This window comes from Passer domesticus, chromosome 4 (assembly GCF_036417665.1).
Source record: "Passer domesticus isolate bPasDom1 chromosome 4, bPasDom1.hap1, whole genome shotgun sequence".
Lineage (NCBI taxonomy): Eukaryota > Metazoa > Chordata > Aves > Passeriformes > Passeridae > Passer > Passer domesticus.
In genome coordinates this window covers 71,958,173-71,976,748 of record NC_087477.1, presented here as the reverse complement: position 1 = coordinate 71,976,748, position 18,576 = coordinate 71,958,173, and the positions used below count along the sequence as shown (strand labels likewise).

General features: G+C 36.7%; 1 protein-coding gene across 9 annotated transcripts in view; it reads left to right on the top strand.

The window, feature by feature from the left end:
* The window catches only part of JAKMIP1 (janus kinase and microtubule interacting protein 1), a 224,658-nt gene that overhangs the window by 54,733 nt on the left and 151,349 nt on the right, over positions 1-18,576 (top strand). For all 9 annotated transcript variants that reach the window (XM_064418704.1, XM_064418708.1, XM_064418701.1 and 6 more), the window contains 2 exons: positions 7,388-7,662; positions 14,984-15,478. In XM_064418704.1, the coding sequence (XP_064274774.1) occupies positions 7,534-7,662; positions 14,984-15,478 (624 nt within the window). In that variant the 5' untranslated portion in view covers positions 7,388-7,533. The remainder of the gene's footprint in view (positions 1-7,387; positions 7,663-14,983; positions 15,479-18,576) is intronic.

Here is an 18,576-nt window from a genome sequence, read left to right as displayed (position 1 = left end):
GGGTATTTTATTTGTAGTCTTCTCACGGTGGTGAAGTGTTATCTATTTGTGGATATTGGAAGATGGTTACACAGAGTTCACAGTTCACAGTTCCTGTTCTGTGCTTTTCTTATGCTTTGTCATGTTTGTCTCTGTCCTGTTTAACCAGAGAGAGAAACAGAAGTTTGTCTCCAGGCTCTTGCTGTGTTTCATTTCTCATTACATGTATCCAGTCTCTTATTTCATAATATTGTTCTCAGAATACATTTCTGATAGTCTTTCTGGAAGTATAATGCCTACTTTACTAAGAGATTAAGTGATTTGGTAGAGAAAATACAAGGCACCTCTGACAGAACTGTAGATGGAAATCCATCAAGCCTTAGCCTGTGTGTTGCCAATAAGATAATAATAATAATAATAATAATAATTATCCAGTTAGATTTGAAATCAGATTTGCATGTGGGGTTCAAGAACACTGAAGCTGAGCAGGAGTCTTTGATGCAGTAATCAAACACAAGGTTGAGGTCCTAAATTCTTGAGCACCTTTTTGGGAATTCTATGAGTCTTCAAAATTTAAGCAACACCACTGCCAGTTCTGTAGTGTATATCCTTACTTTGGTATCAGGAACTAAGGAACTTGGCTTTAAAAATGGACCCCCATGGGAACTTTGGGAAAAATGGAGCATGTTCTTTTTTCAGTCTTCCTATATTACTGGACTAGACTAGGACCTTCATTTTGGCTTGATTTTAATGAGAAGTTGTGTGAAAGTTGAGCCATCCCTTGGTAGGTGAAGAAGTTTTGTGATTCTTTGTGCTGCCTGATGGGCTCGTGCTGCTCTGCACAGAGCTGTGTGATTCTTCTGTGCTGGAGCAGCAAGGTGAGAGTGTGAGCTGTGTGGCACAGCATGAGGTAACTTACAGACTTAGCAAAGGTAGTCAACAGCACAAAATAATTATTGAGATCAGAGACAGTGGAATGAAATCATGTCCCTTCTGCTTCACTGTTCAGCTGGTAACTAATATCACAGCCAGAAGCACCTTTTCTCCTCCTTAACACGTGCCTGACCTCTCAAGTCTATCCTATTGATTTACAAAATAATAAATATTCAAGATGCAATTAAGTGTTACACAACCCCAGGTTTTCTCTCATTAAGGTTCCTCCTCTCCCTTGACCCATCAAATTGAGAATCTGAACCTCTCCCCCTAAACCTTTCAGTTGCCTTGTACATTTTCTACACAGCTGTCATCCCTGAATTTTAAATTTTTATAGTTTCAGATTTTAGTTATTCATCTCTTTACAATAAAATAAAAATAATAATAATGATGGGTTTAAAAAAATACCCAAAGGAAGCTTCCTGCAAAAATCACCTGAGTAGCTAAACAAAACTGGTCCAGTATAAGCCAAAAGCCCAAATTTGACAGCTTGATTATGTATTTGTGGGGTGTCAGTGATAGTCTATAAAGATATTAGAATCTGTCTCTGTATTTGCCATTTATCTAGCCCCAACTTAGAAGTGCTGTAACTTGCCCTTTCTTCCTCCTTCTGTTTTTGCTCTTAAATGTTCTGCTTTAGTGGGAATGCTGCTCCTCAGTGAGAGCACAGGGATCTCCCTGCTCATACCCAGGGCATGATGGTCTGATGCACTGTGCCAGACTGCAGGCATCGGGTCAGGTCTCCTGTCCATGCTGGAGAGAAAGGAATTGCCCCAGAGATCAGGGGAACAGCTCTGCCTAGAGCTGCCTCTCTGGAGCTGCAGTGAGCCCAGCACCCTAAAGCACTGTGGGTGTGTAACAGAGCTGAGTTGTGAAGGTTGTGGAGGGAGGGTTTTACCCTTTTTACTTGCATTTGAACTTTGCCTTTCTGTGCTAGTGTCTCTTTTATTTTATGTGTGTCACAGGACTCCTCTTTGTAGCATTTTGTCTTTTAATAGGACTAATAGACTGATATTAATGATTAATGATTTGGTAAATGCTTGAAACAGTGCTAAAAGTGAAATTGGGTAAATATTAATAATGTACATTCATTGAAGACAGTGAATATTTTTTATTTACTTAAAATTAAAAAAGTCCTGGAATCAAGCTCTTAGCTTTCTGGGAAGGGATTCAGGTTAAGTTTTCAGTAACTCTGTGTATGAAAGTGTTGTGTAGTGCAGAAGGAAGGGGCAGGATCCCTTCGCTTCCTTGTTCTGTGTCCTCTTTGCCTCAGACATTCCTTTTTAGTTGTGATAATTCCTTCTAAACTAAGAGCTAGTTTTTTGGGGTGTTTTTGGTGGGCTGTTTGTGTCCTTTCACTAGAATGAAGCCATTAATATACTGGATGCTGTCCAGTGGCATGGAGTAGTACCAAGCAAAAAAAAAATTCAGTTTCACATGGTTGTAACTAGCATATACACAAACACTTACACATTTGTGTGTATGCATATTGTCTAAATGAGTTTGATATGGGGTTTTTTTAAATTTTTTTTTTATTTTTTTTTATTGCTAATGTTGGTGTCCAGTGACTTGGATACATATTTTAGTTGCATATGTTTTAGCAGATGCACAGATCACAGGCAACCACTTCACTGAAGAAAAAATGAATACGTTGGCTAAAATAATTTAGGAAATTACCAAATTAATTCTATCAACTGCTGTATAAAAACCTGGAAGGCAGTGATTTGTGGTGGGAAGCTAAAACGTGGTACTGATTCCTGAGGGCATTGGGAATTTTCTGAAAGATATGGAGTGACAGAATCACAGATAACCTTTGCTGAGATGCCATTGAAAAAAATATGGAAGCAATTACTAACCTGGACTGCAGAGCTGAGTGCTTTGCAGATCCTGTGTTCATCCGTGGGATGTCACCTATTGTGGAAATCTGAGAGAGTGTGGTAAAAGCCTGACTCATGCTACACTGTAATCTCTACCAAGGAAAGCTCTGTTCCACATGGCTCTGCAGGATTGTTACTTTGAGGTCTTCTGGCAAAAAAGCAATGAAAAAATGCTTATAGTTTCTTGGTGATTGCTTTCTGTGTAGTGTGGCCTATAAGGTATGTTATTAAAGCAAGAATGGCTCGGGACTTTAGGCTGTGAATTTGAAAAAATGAATGTAGGCTGTTAGTTAACAATAAAGATGTTTCTGGTTTTATCCATCAAAAAATCAAGTGACATTTATAAAGAGTTACACTGTAAGGAAACTCTGTATTTCCCTAAGCAGGCTATGAATTACAGTAACCCTCAAAGGTTCTATTGTTACAGAAATAAATCTGTCTTTGTAGGTAGCTACAAAGGGGTATCAGAAAGGTGACCAGTCTACAATATACATAGAAACCTGTATTGATAATTTACATTTGTATTTGTTGGTGGGATGAGTATTATTTTACAGTCCTGTAGAGGTTCTTCTGCTTTTATCCATTCAGTCATGTTTTATTACACAGAACTGAGAATTGAAGCAGTAAATGTAGGTCATCTGAACCTTGTGAGAAATGTGCTGTGGGCAGTGGCAGCTATGAATGTTGTCTTTCCCATAGTCACTGGCTGATTATCACTGGTTTTTTAAACTATAACATAGGTGAACTGCAAGTTACTTCTGAAGTTAACATTCATTGTACCCATGTCCACTGCATTTACTATTGTCAGATGCTATGGTAATAAAATTTATTTTAAACTTCATGAATGTACAGAATTGTGCTATGTTGCGAATGTACTTACATCTCATGTGAGGGCTGTGGGTAGCTGCAGTAGGCTGTGCAGAATTAAAAGATAAATGTTGAAATTAAAAAAATGTTGAAGTAGAATGGTGCACTATTTATGTGGAGGTGCAGTCTTGAGATAAAGCTTTATTATTTCCCTCCCTTAACTGAGTTATGGCTTGGTGCTTCAGCTGAGATGACTCACTGACAATTTCACCTTCCAAAAATTGTGCTGTGGCTGAGTAATGTTGTTGAAGTCTGAAATAAGTCTGGAATGCAGAATTTTGGTTGATATAATTTAGTAATTTTTTCATGATATAATGTTATCCATATTTATTACTTGATTTTATGGGTTTACTTACTTTTCCTGTTGATTACTGTTTGTTTACTGAAAGACTCACTCTCTAAGGATATAATCCTCCCCATATTTTTGTGTGCTTCCTAGAGGATCATGTTTGAAGTCTTGCGTTTCTTTAAATTGACTTACTTTTCAATAGAAAGTATTGGGTTCCTTTTTTCCCTTGCCCTTATGTAATCAAAATTTATTGATGCCACACTCTCACATTTCTGCAGTACCTGATTTTTCTTTTTTTCTATTACATTTTATTGATATTTAACATCTAGAATCATCATATAGCAATTAATTACATAGTTTGAAGTCTTATTTGATAAAATCAGGGCAGAGATTGAGGTAGTTTTAAAAAGCATCCTTTAAATCTGCTAAGCAAATAGAAGAGAAAGTGGAAGCTAGGGTATTATTCAGCTGATTGATTTTTTAGTATGTTAAGAATTTAATGGATTTCCCAAAACATCTATAAGAGAAATCATATTAAATATTTTGATCTTTTACAGACCAAACACCCAAACTATTGTGTAGTTGATTCAATTCAATCAAGTTTATTTACTTTGTTGTTTTTCTTTGATGACAATTGCCCCTATACCTATCAAGTAAAGTCAGAAACTTGGTATGTTCCAGAGAAAACGTGCTGAAAATGTGACTTGTGCTTTAGAATCCATTACTCTTTCCTATCTTTTTTTCCTGATGTGAAATATAAAATACATTCAAATTATTCCAAGGTTTGCAAGAAGTGTGTAGAACTCAGAGTGCAGGAATTGGCTATTTTTAGTCATGGAGTGGTTGTGGGATTGTATCCTGGTTACATCATAAATTTGCCTCTCAGCAGACATATGGGGAGTTAATAAATAGGTTGTTGGTTGAAGCATCTGCGTCAGTAAAATTTTGTTAGTTAGAGTGGAGTGTTTTCTCCTTCATTTTTTCTCACTGTGTTTACAAGTTCTTTGGTGTTTTTTTTTTTTTTTTTTTTTTTTTTTTTTTTTTTTTTTTTTTTGTCCTGACCTTTATCCAAATATCAAATGTGGGAAGTCAGCTAGGAGGGAATCTGGGCACTTGCTGGTTCTGTGCCTTTCATTTGGGAATCAGGATGCAGTCTCTGCTTCAGCCCCTGTGTGTCTGGGCTATGTGCCTCTCTGGGTATATAGATAGGCTTTGTGTTGCCATAGTTCCTGCTTTTGAAATAGGTAGGCTGGAAGATGTATCTAGGGAAGAGTAAAAATGGAATTTTTTTTTTTATGCCCACCAATGCAGCTTCATAGGTAGTTGTTTCTTGGTGTATGATTTTTGGTTTTTTGGGGTTTTTTTTTGTTTACCTTGGGTTTTGTTTAGTTTCTTGTTGTTGGTTTGTTTTTTTGGCTTTTTGGTAATTTCTTTTGTTATGTTTTATGATTTTAGAGAAGGTTTAGTTTAGTTTGGTTGAGAGATGTTGCTTTTGCTTCCCTTCCCCACTCTCCTTCCCTCAATGCCTATAAGATAAGAGGGTGATTTTCTTCAGGTTCTGGGTCAAAGCTTTTATTTAACTTGAAAAGTGTAATTCTCAAATGTTGAGAGTTAAAAGAAAAAAATTGAGAGCAACGCCTTGAGATTTTTTTTAAAATTCTGAAGAGTACTTCAAAGAATAATGCTGAACTCTCTAGTTTTAAGGCTAATTTGAGTATTAAATGTAATTTGAGCATCATAGAAACTCCATAGATTAATAGCATGAAATGCCTTTATTAAAATAGTGATTCCTCACATTTCTTCTACTCACCAAAGAGTTCCTTTTTTTAATTTTCTGTAAGAATATTGCTGATTTGTTTTTCTTGGATCAACTGCTATGTGTAAAATCACAATAGCCCCAGTGTTTATTTGTTTGGTAAGGTAGCTCTGATACATAATAAAATTAAAATGTGTTTAAGTTCCTAGTCTTTTCACAGATTATATATTAAAATGCTTCATATAGTGAATATAAGAAACAAAGGGCTATTGAATAGGATAACTTGATAGATTATTATATTTCAAAGGAAAAATATCTGATACTACAGAGAAAAACCAACTATTTGTCTTAAGTTACTTCAGCAAATAATTAGTAAAGTTCATTTTTTTTCAATTACTTTTTACAAATGAAAGAACTCAATGGGAATATCATCAAAGAGACTGAGACTTGGTGTCCTGAGTTCTGCTCACTTTTCATCTGATTTGGCTTGTCGTTCTAAGCAAGGTATTTAACTCACCACCTGCTTACCAGTGCTTGAAAAGGAGCATAAAGCTGAGATGTTTAGTTTGTCTCTACACACCTGAGGTATTAGTCACTAACCCTTAGAAAGTATGTGCTGAGGAATGCGTGGGATTTTCATTCTAATACAATTTCAAAATAACTCCCCATCAGTAGTAGGTGGGAAAGAGCAGCTTATTGTTTGATGGCAATTTGATAACAATTTTCTTGGAAATGTAATACTCCAGTAATGTCGTTCAGTTTTAAAGTAGGAACCTTTCTGGCTTGTCGAAAATTTAATGATGAAACTATAGGATTATTTAAAAATGTGCAGATAACATGGGTTTGGAAAGTAGTTTGGCATTGATAGCACTTGTTCCACAGTTCCACTGGGTTATTCTTAGAGAAGAGCAGAAGAGCAGAGAGGAAAAAAAATTACAGATTAAACTTCTATACTGACTACTCATGAAAAAAACTAATCATGGGATTTCCTAATTATCGGAATTAGGGTTCTTTGTCTGCTTTTGATGTTCTCCTTGAATATTACATAAAGCTGATTTAAATAATTGAATACTTTTTAAGCTTAGAGCATACTGGGAAATGAAAATGAAGTTAAATAATTTGTTGTTTCCATTGTGGCTTTTCAAACAGTATTACCCCTGAACATAAGCACGTTACAGATAGGGTATTTTAAGAAACATGTTTTTAGTTTTTTGATACCTTTTTAATAGATGCCGATGATGCGAAACTTAATGATAATTACGAATAATACAATTATGCATTATAACTGATACATTAGGGAGAGAAATACTTTCTTCTTACTACAGAAAATAAACTATTCCCACCGAAACACTACCTCAATTAATTTATGGTTTTCTCTCTGCATCTTGGGAATTCTAAGCATGGTTCCAGTCAGATCTTGAAAAAGATATAATTTCTGTTTATATGCTATATTCATCAGAACTGTTAATACTTTTATTTCTGTGAATAACAAAACAGAGTGGATAGAGTTTAGAGATGGTGAAATATTATGTAACTTCTTATCTATTTCTTTCAAACTCTGGTACACTATGAAGTATAGCATAATTCAAGGAAGTCCAGTGTGCTTTAAAAATGGATGTTAATCTGATGTTGGATTCTGCTCAATGCTGTAGCCTAATTCTGTTCCTACCACTTTGCTTCTTCCAGGCCATGAGAGACTGCTCCCATGATGGCAGAGACTTGTATGAAAGGGTTTGTTGACCACTGCATGACTCCTAAATGCTAAAAGCAGAAAGCAGTAGCTGGTAGCTCAGTGTGGAGCAAACATTTTATTTTAAACTTCAAAAACAATTATGTCAAAGAAAAGTCGTGCCAAGGGAGAGAAGTCCGACATGGATACTGAAGCCCTGCAAGCTGCTAACGAGGAGCTGCGAACTAAACTAACCAACATCCAGATAGAATTTCAGCAAGAAAAAACCAAGGTACTTGTCGCTATTTTGTGATCATTCTTTTAACAGAAGCACTGTTAGAAACCAGTGGAGTTTGATGCTAAAATGTGTTAGTTGTAAAAGAAAAACATAAAAGAGAAGTGAAATCAGAAGAACAACTGATAAACTAAAATTGGTGCCAATTCTTTTAAATCGTGTGCAAAAGGGACTAAATATCCCCAAACCTTCAGTCACTGAAATTTGCAATCACAGCAATACAATGGCATTAGCTTACTGACAAGGGAGTTTTGTATTTGACCTTACTGAAAATTGTGTGTTGTAAAAAGAATTGTCTTCAAAATCAAACATCAGCACCTTATTCAAAGAATGTCCCTTTAAATGCCTATGAAGAATATCAATTAATGGAAACTGTGTAGGAGTCCTAATTTGATTTGCTGAGTTTATGTGTGGCATTATTCTGAGCTATTCAATGATGCATCCGATTGCTGATGAAACAGATCCCTCAATATTTGTATATCTAGCATATGTTCAACTGGTATTTAGGTGATCAAGAGGACACATAGGAATCATCTAATATTAATTCATCAAGTACATTTGTATTTATAGATATTAGCAGTTACTTTTACATATTTCTGTAGGTTGTTTAAAATATGGACAAGCCAGTAAGGTTATTTCTAGTCTGTTGTTTATTAAAAGCAATTAGTGTATTTGTCTTTGCACAGGGCAGTTCTGGAGAATAATCCATGTGCAGGTGGATTTATCTGTATTTGACTGGGGATACTGTAGTTGCAAGAGTCTCAAAGACTTACCAAGTGGAGAAAGTATGAACTGAAAATGTGTTCTCTTTATATAAAGGATCTTTGTTCTATCCTTTTTCCTATTTATCAGTGTAAAATGTGGAACACCTGAATAACAACAGTCCTGTACATTCTAGTTTCGTTAATATCCTTTTGTGATACTCAGCTTTGAAAGGTCCTATTTTTTGCATTTTAATTTACAAAGTAAACCCCAAACCCATCACAAATGTAATCCTCAGATTTTTTACTTTTTTTTTTTTTTTACAGAGGAAAAAGAAATCATAAAGCCTTAATTTGTGTTTGAATGATGCAATAGGTTCAGAAAATATCAGCCAACTAAATTTGTGTTCCCTTGGAAATTTTTCTTCACAGACTAAAGCAAAAAGTCAAATCTCTTACGGGTCAGGGGTATTGATAAATTAACAGATAAGTCAGGGGCTTTGCTATTCACTTTCTCATCCCTTTCTCTTGCTGTTGATTGATACAATGACGACAAATTTTAAAACAAGTTGCACAAACCACTTAAGCTTTTTAAAACCACACACCATGAAATTTAGTAGTGGCTGATACCCTTTATAATTTACAGTTCAGTAAGTTGCATTATTTCACTGTTTTTTAGTGTTTCAGTGTTTCTGCTTGGAGACTTGAGTTAATGGTAGATTACATTTACACTAGTAAATTCTTCTTTTTAGTTATCTTATTTCCCATTTTGTTCTGTATAACTTTATGTGTAGAAATATGGTTTTAAAATTGCATTAAAAAGAGCACAGAAAGCTATATTTTACCTTGGACAGAAGAATGAATTAAATTTGACCCATTAAATAACTCTGATTAAAAAAAATGACATGAACACTAGAAAGAGTTTAGCCCTGATACACTTCAAGTCTTTACCTGTAAGAGCTTCAAGTTTAACACTTGATTCAACTCAGAATGAGGTGTAAGTACATGACCATGACAGCTGCAGGAATATTTTCAATAACTAGTCTTCTTACACTATATTTAGTATAGAATTTGCTTCAGCCTGGTTTCTAGTTCACCTTTCTTCAGCTGAAAAATTTAATGTTTTCTAGTTTATTGAGGTTGTTACTGGAGACAGAATGTGTACTGTGCACATGTGTGCAGAGAAATGGGTGAGCTCACAAATGAAATCTGTGAAAGAGGAAAGAGGAGATTACAGCCAGAGTGCTCTAAAATCCTACCAAGTGTGCATTGCAGTCTGAAGTAAATTCTGCAGTGTGTTGGAGTGCATTTCTGTGAGGAGATCTTCAACCTCTTTCCCTCATCTTTGCTGTGATGCTTTCTGTAAATCATTTAACTGGAACTGAACGTGTAGTTTTTTTCCCAGCCTACTCTTGGTCTGTGCAGCACTTACAGGAAGCCTTGACTGACAAGATGAGTAAATCAAAGCCATAGAGATTTTTCCTGTTTAGACTGTAGTTCAAAAATAGTAACAAAACCAAGAAAAATTATTTCTTGGTATCAGAAAAGTAAAAAAAACTGTACCTAGTGAATTCTAAATAAATTAAATATATTTACTGGTGTAAATATAGGTAAGAGAGAAGTATTGAAGCTGCTAAACCGACAGCTCTGTGACCTGTGGGAGATAAACTGTATTAGGAAAGGTAACAAATTCTTGTGGGGCCAATTTATTCAATTTAATTTTCCTAAACTGTTTTTCCCTCACGTATATTCCTGTATTAATGATTTATCTGAGAAGGAACCTTCTAATTGATGAGAGACATCACAAATGGAAATTAGCCTTACCATACTTTTGCCTGAAAAATACTGCTTTCTCTGAAATAAAATTTTACCCAAAAGACATTCAAAACTTTATACGTATTTTTCTAGTACATCTTGTTTCATTGGTTGTTGATCCATTTAAAGAATTTTTTTTCTGTAAAGTTGTTTACTGCATGTTTATGCAATACCTGATCCAAAACTCATATGTTTGCATGTTTTTGGATGTGCATAATTGCTGGTGGTGTTCTGACCATTGCACGCATGAGTAGGTGGGTTCATTTATGCTGCCTAAGGGGTAAGGCAAAAGTTGTGGCCCTGCCTTATTTCCCATGTACTGGGTCTTGTTTTGGGAACTCCTGCTTGATAGTTTTGGGGATCCTGTTGGATTCAGGATGTTCTTCTGGACTGTAGGTGTGCTGCCATCTATGGAGAGCCTGGGGGAGGAAATGCATGAACTGAACAGGGGCTCACATGCCCTCACTCTGCTAGTGAGGCAGGTTTGTTGGAAAACATCCTAATGTTGTGTGATGAGTAATGAAAGGAGCTGACCAAAGCACAACAATTTTATTTATTTTAACATGAATGGGGACAGGACTCACTCTGACTAAACCATGAATTCCAGTGCTATGAGCACAAGGAGCTGCAGTGAATAAGCATGGTCTTGGCAGTCAGCTCAGTGGTTTATAAATGCTTATGATGAGATCCATGAATATTTAGGAACAAGTATTCCAAAGTGCCTATTCCCACTGAGATAGTTAGGAGAAGTTAGAAGGTAGTCTTTCAATATTTTGAGTAATACTTTGTTCTTGGTAGCAAGGTGTTACAATGTTGGCTGTCACTCCATCTTCACCAAGTTCAGTTATTAAATATCCAGTTATTAAATATTCAGGTATTAAATAAGCTTTTAAATATCCATATTCTACTTGGGACTGTACATTTATAGGCTTGAGATCAGAACATCTAGGAGTTTGGATAAATGAGATGCTTTGTCTCAGTTGCCACTGCGTACCTCACTGCTGGGAAGAAGAGTGATAGAGTGGCTTGGTGAAAATTTGTGTGTTTTAGTTTATGGCTATTGCTCCTTATTCTGTCATTGGGCACCACCAAAAAGAGCCTGGCACTGTCCTCTTGACACTCTCCAAGGTATTTATATGGATTGGCAAGGTCTCTCTTCTGTAAACAGGCCCAATTCCCACAGTCTGTGCTCATAAGAGATGCTCCAGACCCCTTCTTATCTTTGTGGCCCCCCGCACTGGACCCCTTCCAGTAGCTCCTTGTTTTTCGTGAACTTTTGAGCCCAAAACTGAACACAATAGTCCAGATGCACCTCACCAGGGCCAAGGTGATTGATAACCAGGTTGGAAAGAACTGGACCCACTACTGATCCCTGGTGCTCCACAGCCTCCAGCTGGATTCTGCTCCACTGATCATAATGCTCTGAGCTCTGCCATTCAGACAGTTCTTCATCTACCTTGACTCACTTTCCATTCCTCTAACCCCCATTTCCAGAAGACAGTGTCAAAAACCTTGCTGAAGTCAAGGTAGACAATGTTCACTTCTCCCCCTCACTGACCCATCTAGCCAGGCCATTGTAGAGGACTATCAGACTGGTCAAGTGTGATTTCCCCTTGGTAAATCCATGCTGACTATTCCTAATTACCTTCTCTTCTCTGACATTCAAATTTGAAGTTTCTTGCAAAAAGCAGTATGGAGCGTATTCCTCCTGTGATTGACTACTGTGCTACAAATTAAAAACCCCCACTGTTAAATCCAAGAGAAAAAAAATGAGATAGTCCTGAGTAAGTACTTATAATAACATTTTTATTGGGGCAGTGGTTTGGTAGCACTTGGAAACACATATTATTTAATAGGTTATTACCATTGTTTTAAAATTATTCCATTTACTCTGATCATAAGGCTGAACTGTTTTTTTTTGTCTCAAGTGTGCAAAACAACTTGCCATAGAAAGCAACACAAGATGAAAATATTGAAGAAAAATACAATTGTATTGTTTTAAAGAAAATTCTGCTTTCAGGCACTTTTTAGACATAGGAAAGGAAAGAAGCAATGATGCTTAGCATTATTATTTGAGGAAGCTAAGTTCTGCTGTGACAACAATATTGTATCAAATGTGCACCAATTATTACATTTTTAATTTAGAAAGGTAGACAATAATTGGTTTACTGGTGCCCTGAGAGCATGCCTGACTTTGTTTTCCTATTGACTTAATTTCTTAGATAGAATAGCTTTCTTCATATAAAAAAATGAAAAAAACCCCCAAAAAGTGAGACTCAGGCATATGTGAAACTGCCACACTACTATTTTAACTTCATTCTTGTTCTGGAAGCCAGACAAGTAGAGAAATGCACAATGTGCAGGAGAGAGGGACTGAGGGGTGTGGGAAGGACAGATTATGGCTTTCAGAGAAGATCTAACAGACAGATCTAACTTTCCATCCTCTCTGACCAAAAGCAGTAACAAGAAAAGACTTTTTCAAGACCTTGAGAATTGGGATGCATTTTTTTTTCTGGATCATGAGGTGTAATAAGCATTTAATATGCTGTGTTTTTTGAAGGTTTTTTTTTCTGGATTTTTTAGATTTTCCAGGGTTTTTTTAAGGATTCAATTTCTTCCTGTTTAAATTCCTCTTACTGGAGCTTTTAGGTAAAATTAGTAGTGATATATGATAGTACTCAGTTACTCTGAGTGGTTAATACCTGTTCTCACAGACAGCAACAGTGCATATAGGTTTTACCTTGCTTTCCCCAAATTCAGTGAAAGATGAAAAAAACTGAGCAAGTATGCTAATTTGGTGACTCAGCACTCCTCCAAAATGTCAAAATCATTTCTCATTTATTAAAATTTCTTTTAGGAAGTTCAACTCATGAATGTGTTGTGTTGAAATCTGCCTTTCAGTTCTATGCTTTATGTGCAAGATGACTAATTTAAAATTACCGTGGTTCTGGAGGTATATTATCTATGTTTGTATGTGCCATTATGCAGTTTGTTTCCCTGTGTTGTCATTAGCAGGTTTCATTGCTCAATTTAATTTCAAATTTTAGCTCATCAGGAATGCAATAAGTAAATAATGAGTGTTGTTTCATTTAAAAAATTATCTATAAACCAGTCTGTTTACTTCTGATGCTAGATAGGTGGGTGACTTAGTTTTTTGCAGCATCATGGAATGGTTTGGCTTGGAAGGAAACTTTAAAGATCCTCTATTCCAGCCTGCCTGCCATGGACTCTCCTATGGAATTAGGTACCCTAATGCAAACACTGAAAATCACTGATATGCACTCTGGGCTTGGAACTAAATGTCATCCCACTGAAATACATAATACATGGATATATTCTGCAGGTAATTTCCAATAGCCAGATATGCCATTTGGGGAAGAAACCTAACCTCTGTCTCTCTTAATAGAGATACATTCTCAGAATCATCCTGGAACAGAGTGACAATATCTATAAAATCTGTGTGTGACAGTGTCTTATTCATAGCTATTACCTTTTGAACAGCTCTAATTATAGTGCTCTCCCAGGTGGTGTTTAGTCAACACTTCATCTAGGTTACTTTCATAAAAATGTATGATACCTTTCCTTCCTTTCTTGCTCCAATCTCTTCCTTTCTTTAAATCAAGGGTAAGTTTTAGTTGGTTAATTTTCATAGCTACTGTTCAAAGTAAGAGGACTGTAACATTTTCTGCCTGGGAAAAGTCTGCTGTCCCAGCTGTCTGAAGACTTCAGGTCAAGTTGTGGTGGGTTGATCCTGACTGGACACCTCTCTGATCAAGTTGCAATTCTGGCTTAATTTAGTCTAAATTAAATGTGTCACATGACTGCAAATCACAGCTTTGTGCTGCACAGGCAGAAGCAGATGTGGCAGTGACTAACATTTTGCTGCTTGGTAGCCTCCTTTTAACATGAATTTCTATTTTGCTATGTATGTTTGTATTGTCACTGAGGGTTAAAACACAAGTTTTGAAACCTCTGCCTCTGACAGAGGTTTTGGCAGTCTCAGTAATGGGGATAGTTGAAAGATGTTACTGAAACTATGAATGATGAAATACATTATATCCTTTCTGGCATACTCTAATAGACAAGTGAGCCTTTCTCTTTTTTCCCCCTTTATTCTAAATTAACATCTAATCCCACATGGAAAAAAGCATTGCTTTCCATGCAGCCTGCTGAGCATCATTTTATAATGAGGTTTCATCACAGTGGATATTATTATAATAGTCTGTAACATTTTTCCACTACTCCCTCCCCAGCCCTTAGACTCACTGGCCTATATTTTCTGAAATGTCTGGGGACATGAATAGTTTCAGTTTTGGGGTGAGATCTGAGGTCCATTGAGTAGACTTGATTTTTCAAAAGGCCAATTCTTTTGGTTTGTATAATAAGGACTTTCCCATTAAAACAGCTAAGAAATTAAGAAATCCAAAAGAAAAGTATTTCCAGCATAAAGTCTTTTCCCTGTTCGAGTAATTTTCCATTTGCTTGTAGAGTGCAGTGGAGGGGTTATGGGTGAGAGTAGCCTGGTGTGGTTGGTACAGGAAATAAGGAGATAACTAGATTGTATGTTGGTCAGTTTTATTTTATTCCCTAGATCTGTGAGAACTCATTACCAGTTACACATAGCAGATTCCTTGACATGCACATGGCCTTTTCCAGCCCTGTTTGTTCACTGGAGAGAGGTGTGCAGTGTTTGCTTTTGAATATATAGGACAGGTTTTGAAGAACAGTTTAGAGGCAGTTTCCTCGGTGACTTTAAAAAGTGGAGTGGTGCTTGTCAGTCAATATTTTATATTTTGTTCCAGGTGGGCAAACTGAGAGAAAAAATCCAAGAGGTTAAGCAAGAAAGGGAGCAGGAGCAGCATAAGCACACTGCCTATGTTTCTGAACTGAAAGCCAAGCTCCATGAGGAGAAAATGAAGGAACTTCAGAGCGTCAGAGAGCTACTGATCCGGCAGCATGAGCAGGAGGTGGCAAGAATGGTGAAGATCAAAGATGGTGAGATTCAGCGTTTGCAGTCCACAGTCAATGTCCTGCGGGACGGGGCGGCTGACAAGGTGAAGACGGCGCTGCTGAGCGAGGCTAAGGAGGAGGCTCGCAAGGCGTTCGACGGGGAACGAATGAAGCTGCAGCAAGAGATCTTGGAGCTGAAATCTGGCAAAAAGCAGCTTGAAGAAGCTCTGAACAACATTATGCAGGCAGATAAGATGAAGGCTGCGGACCTGCGCACGGCTTATCAGTCCCACCAGGATGAGATCAATAGAATAAAGCGGGAGTGTGAGAGGGAGATCCGCAGGCTGGTGAGTTCACTAAGCAATGCTGCTTATTTCAGTTTATAGCAGGTATTGATACATTGCTGTATGTGCCCATAAATGTCAAAGCAGCCTTTGGCAGTGCTATCTTCCATCAGTGCTGTTTGCTACAACGAGCCACAATTTCTCCTCCTTACAGCAAAGGTAAGGAGGCTCCTCCATAGCCTATCCAAGACAGTCCGAAGCTTTATGTCCCACCAAATAGCATACAAGTCAACCATGACTTTCCAGAATGAATTTTCTCAACAGATCAAAGAAATAGACTTTCCCCTTCCTATATAGTTGCACAACTATACTCCTGGTGACCAAAACAAGTCAGGGATTGTTCACTGGACAGTGCAAGAATGTCTTGTGAGATGGCAACATTAAATTCACGTAGGGTTTTATATTTAAATTGGAGGAACCAGTTGTGCTGAAACAAGACAGTCTCTTTGCTTCTTCTGCATCTTTATCCAGGTCATTCAATATGAAGTACTGTTGCCCTTGCAGAATTTCTGTGTTTTTTCTATAGCAGCAGAAAAGTTAGGGCCTAGGACAACAGGCTTTTTTCACGCCTCATAAACCCTAGGAGTTCAGCACAGATGGCAGACTATGCTGTTTGTATAAAATCAAAATCCAGGCAGTATTTCCTGACAGTGGGTGCCCCAAATTATTCAGCTTTGTAAAATGTAAAGAATCTAAGATGGGCTGTACACAGTAATACATTTAGAGAGCTCTTCATCAAGTGACACTTCTGTTTGATAACATATTTTCTATAGGTATGTATATACCTAATGGTTTATCTGCACAAACTAGCAGTTTGATAGCTATGCAAATAAAATAAAAAATACAATAAGCATAATATTTACGTTATGTCAAGTAGTACAGACTTCTAATAGAATGAAACATCAGTTTCCTTAGGAAAATATCTTGTGGGTTTGAATTTGTGAAGAAATGACCTCTTATTTCTTGTATTCCTCAGGAAAAATTATGATGAGGACAATCTACAAACTGTAATATCTATTTAATGATGCTGGTTTTCTGTCTGAGACAATGAAAGCTTTTAATGCAGTAAATATTTATGCTTTAAATTAATTCGATGTTGATCGAGTCTCAGGGGTATCATTTTGTTCATTAATTAAGACCACTGCAAAGACCAACAATGCGGAGTTTCTGCAAACACACTTTCTTTCATATTCTGTTTTCTATTAGACATGTAAAATTCTAAAATCATGGCTATGAAATACAGACAATTATAAAAAGTATTAAAGAAGAGAAAAAGTTGATACATTCTATCATATGTTTTTCTGGAGGACATTTTCTAAATTAATTTCACCTCCTCCAAGAAGGATTTCAAAGGAAATACTTAGCTCTTCACTGTCAAGAGTAGAGGTTTTCAGCCTGCTGTTGTGCAAAGGTGATGAAGAGGCGCACTCTGTTTTCTGTCTGGCACAAAAAAAAATCTGTGGTGTCATTCAAAATTTTAATTGTAGCCTTGCTGGGCCTGTCTTACTCAGTGCATCTAAAAAGGTGAATATATGTTGTTTCCTTTTCCCAGCACCAGAGGAAGCCTGCTGCTGGTCCCATGGGCTTTCTCAGGAAATGTTTATGTCTTCCTCCAAGAGTCCTGTGGTGCCTTCTAGTGCCTACCTTCCTTTCATATAATGAATTTCATTTTTTTCCTTAAATGCTATGGTTTGTGGGGTTTTTTGAAAGAGTTTCTTCTAGGAATTCTTCCAGGAATTTAGGTAGTTTTTATTGCACAGGGCAGTCTTTAAATCTGGAATGAGGTAAAAAATACTGCAGGGTTCCTAGATAGGTTCTCTTTTCCTTTGAGAGAGCATGTGGGATTATAGAGTCTGATCACTGGGATATTTCCCTCTCTCTCTCCCCTCCATTTAATTAGTTCAAGGGATGCTCGCCTTCAATTTCAGATTAACCCTATCAGCTCTGGATTTGGGGTTCTTCATTGCTTTGTACCATTCTGTGAGATTAAATGATCAGGATGTGAAAGGAAGTGTTATTAATATTAGCACCGTTCTGTAACTGAGTTTCAATTAATGTGCTCTTTTGTATGTGTGCAGTGTTTTGTGGCACTGTTAAAAAACCAGCATCTTTGGGATTAACAACCTAAATGGGCTGGCCATACTGTAATTCAGATTCAGATAGAGTAATTCAGGATGCAGTCTGATTGCCTTGTCAGACTTGGCTGATTTATTTTGCATTTCAGATCACAGATTACTTTTGTGAATATTTTTCTTATAGATAGTGCAGCTAGAAAAATATCTGTATTTTGCTATTAACTTTAACACCCACGACTAATCTGACTAAAATCTTACCATTCTTGGCTGCTATTAAAAAGTAAGTTATGAGAAAGGAAAAAAGAAAAATCTGTTGTCTATATATATACAGATACAATTATATTGACTATATTTTTTAAAAATACGATAGATCAATTTGGGGAGTGTTTTTGTAGTTTTGAATTGAGCCATGAAAAATACCCAACAAACCTCGACAGAAACAAGACTGGATGGCTAAGGTCCTAGTGCTTAATAAGAGAAAGTAAAATATCTATATGGCAAAACATAGAACACACTTTTTCTATGTGCGGTAAGAAATTATACTGGAATTTTTTGGTTCCTGTAATTGAAAATGTAACAGTAATATAAATTTTTCCATTAATTGAAGGAATGCTAATTGCTGTGGATTTTATTCCCCCACCCTTTAAGAAAATACATCCATGTTGTATATATGCATCAGCACAATGTGCTGGCAGCTATGAAACCAGAAGTAAAAATAGCTAGTAACAAACTGGAGGGACAAATGAAACAGATGTCTTGAAAGTAAAGAGGCACCTTGGAGAATAAGGAAAAAAAACAGGTATTATTTATTTTGTTCAGCCCATATTTTCTGAGTAGATGAGTCTGAACAGCTGTATTGTTCCACGGAGTGAAAATTGTACAAAAATACGCCAAATAGCAATTGCAGCCAATTTTTCTTAGTCCTTGATTAAGCTTGCCATTTAACTGACTTGGGCTGAAAATCAGGTTTGAAGTTCGTTTTCAGAGGTAAGTAAAGTTGCTCTCTTTTGCCTGACAGTCCTGAAA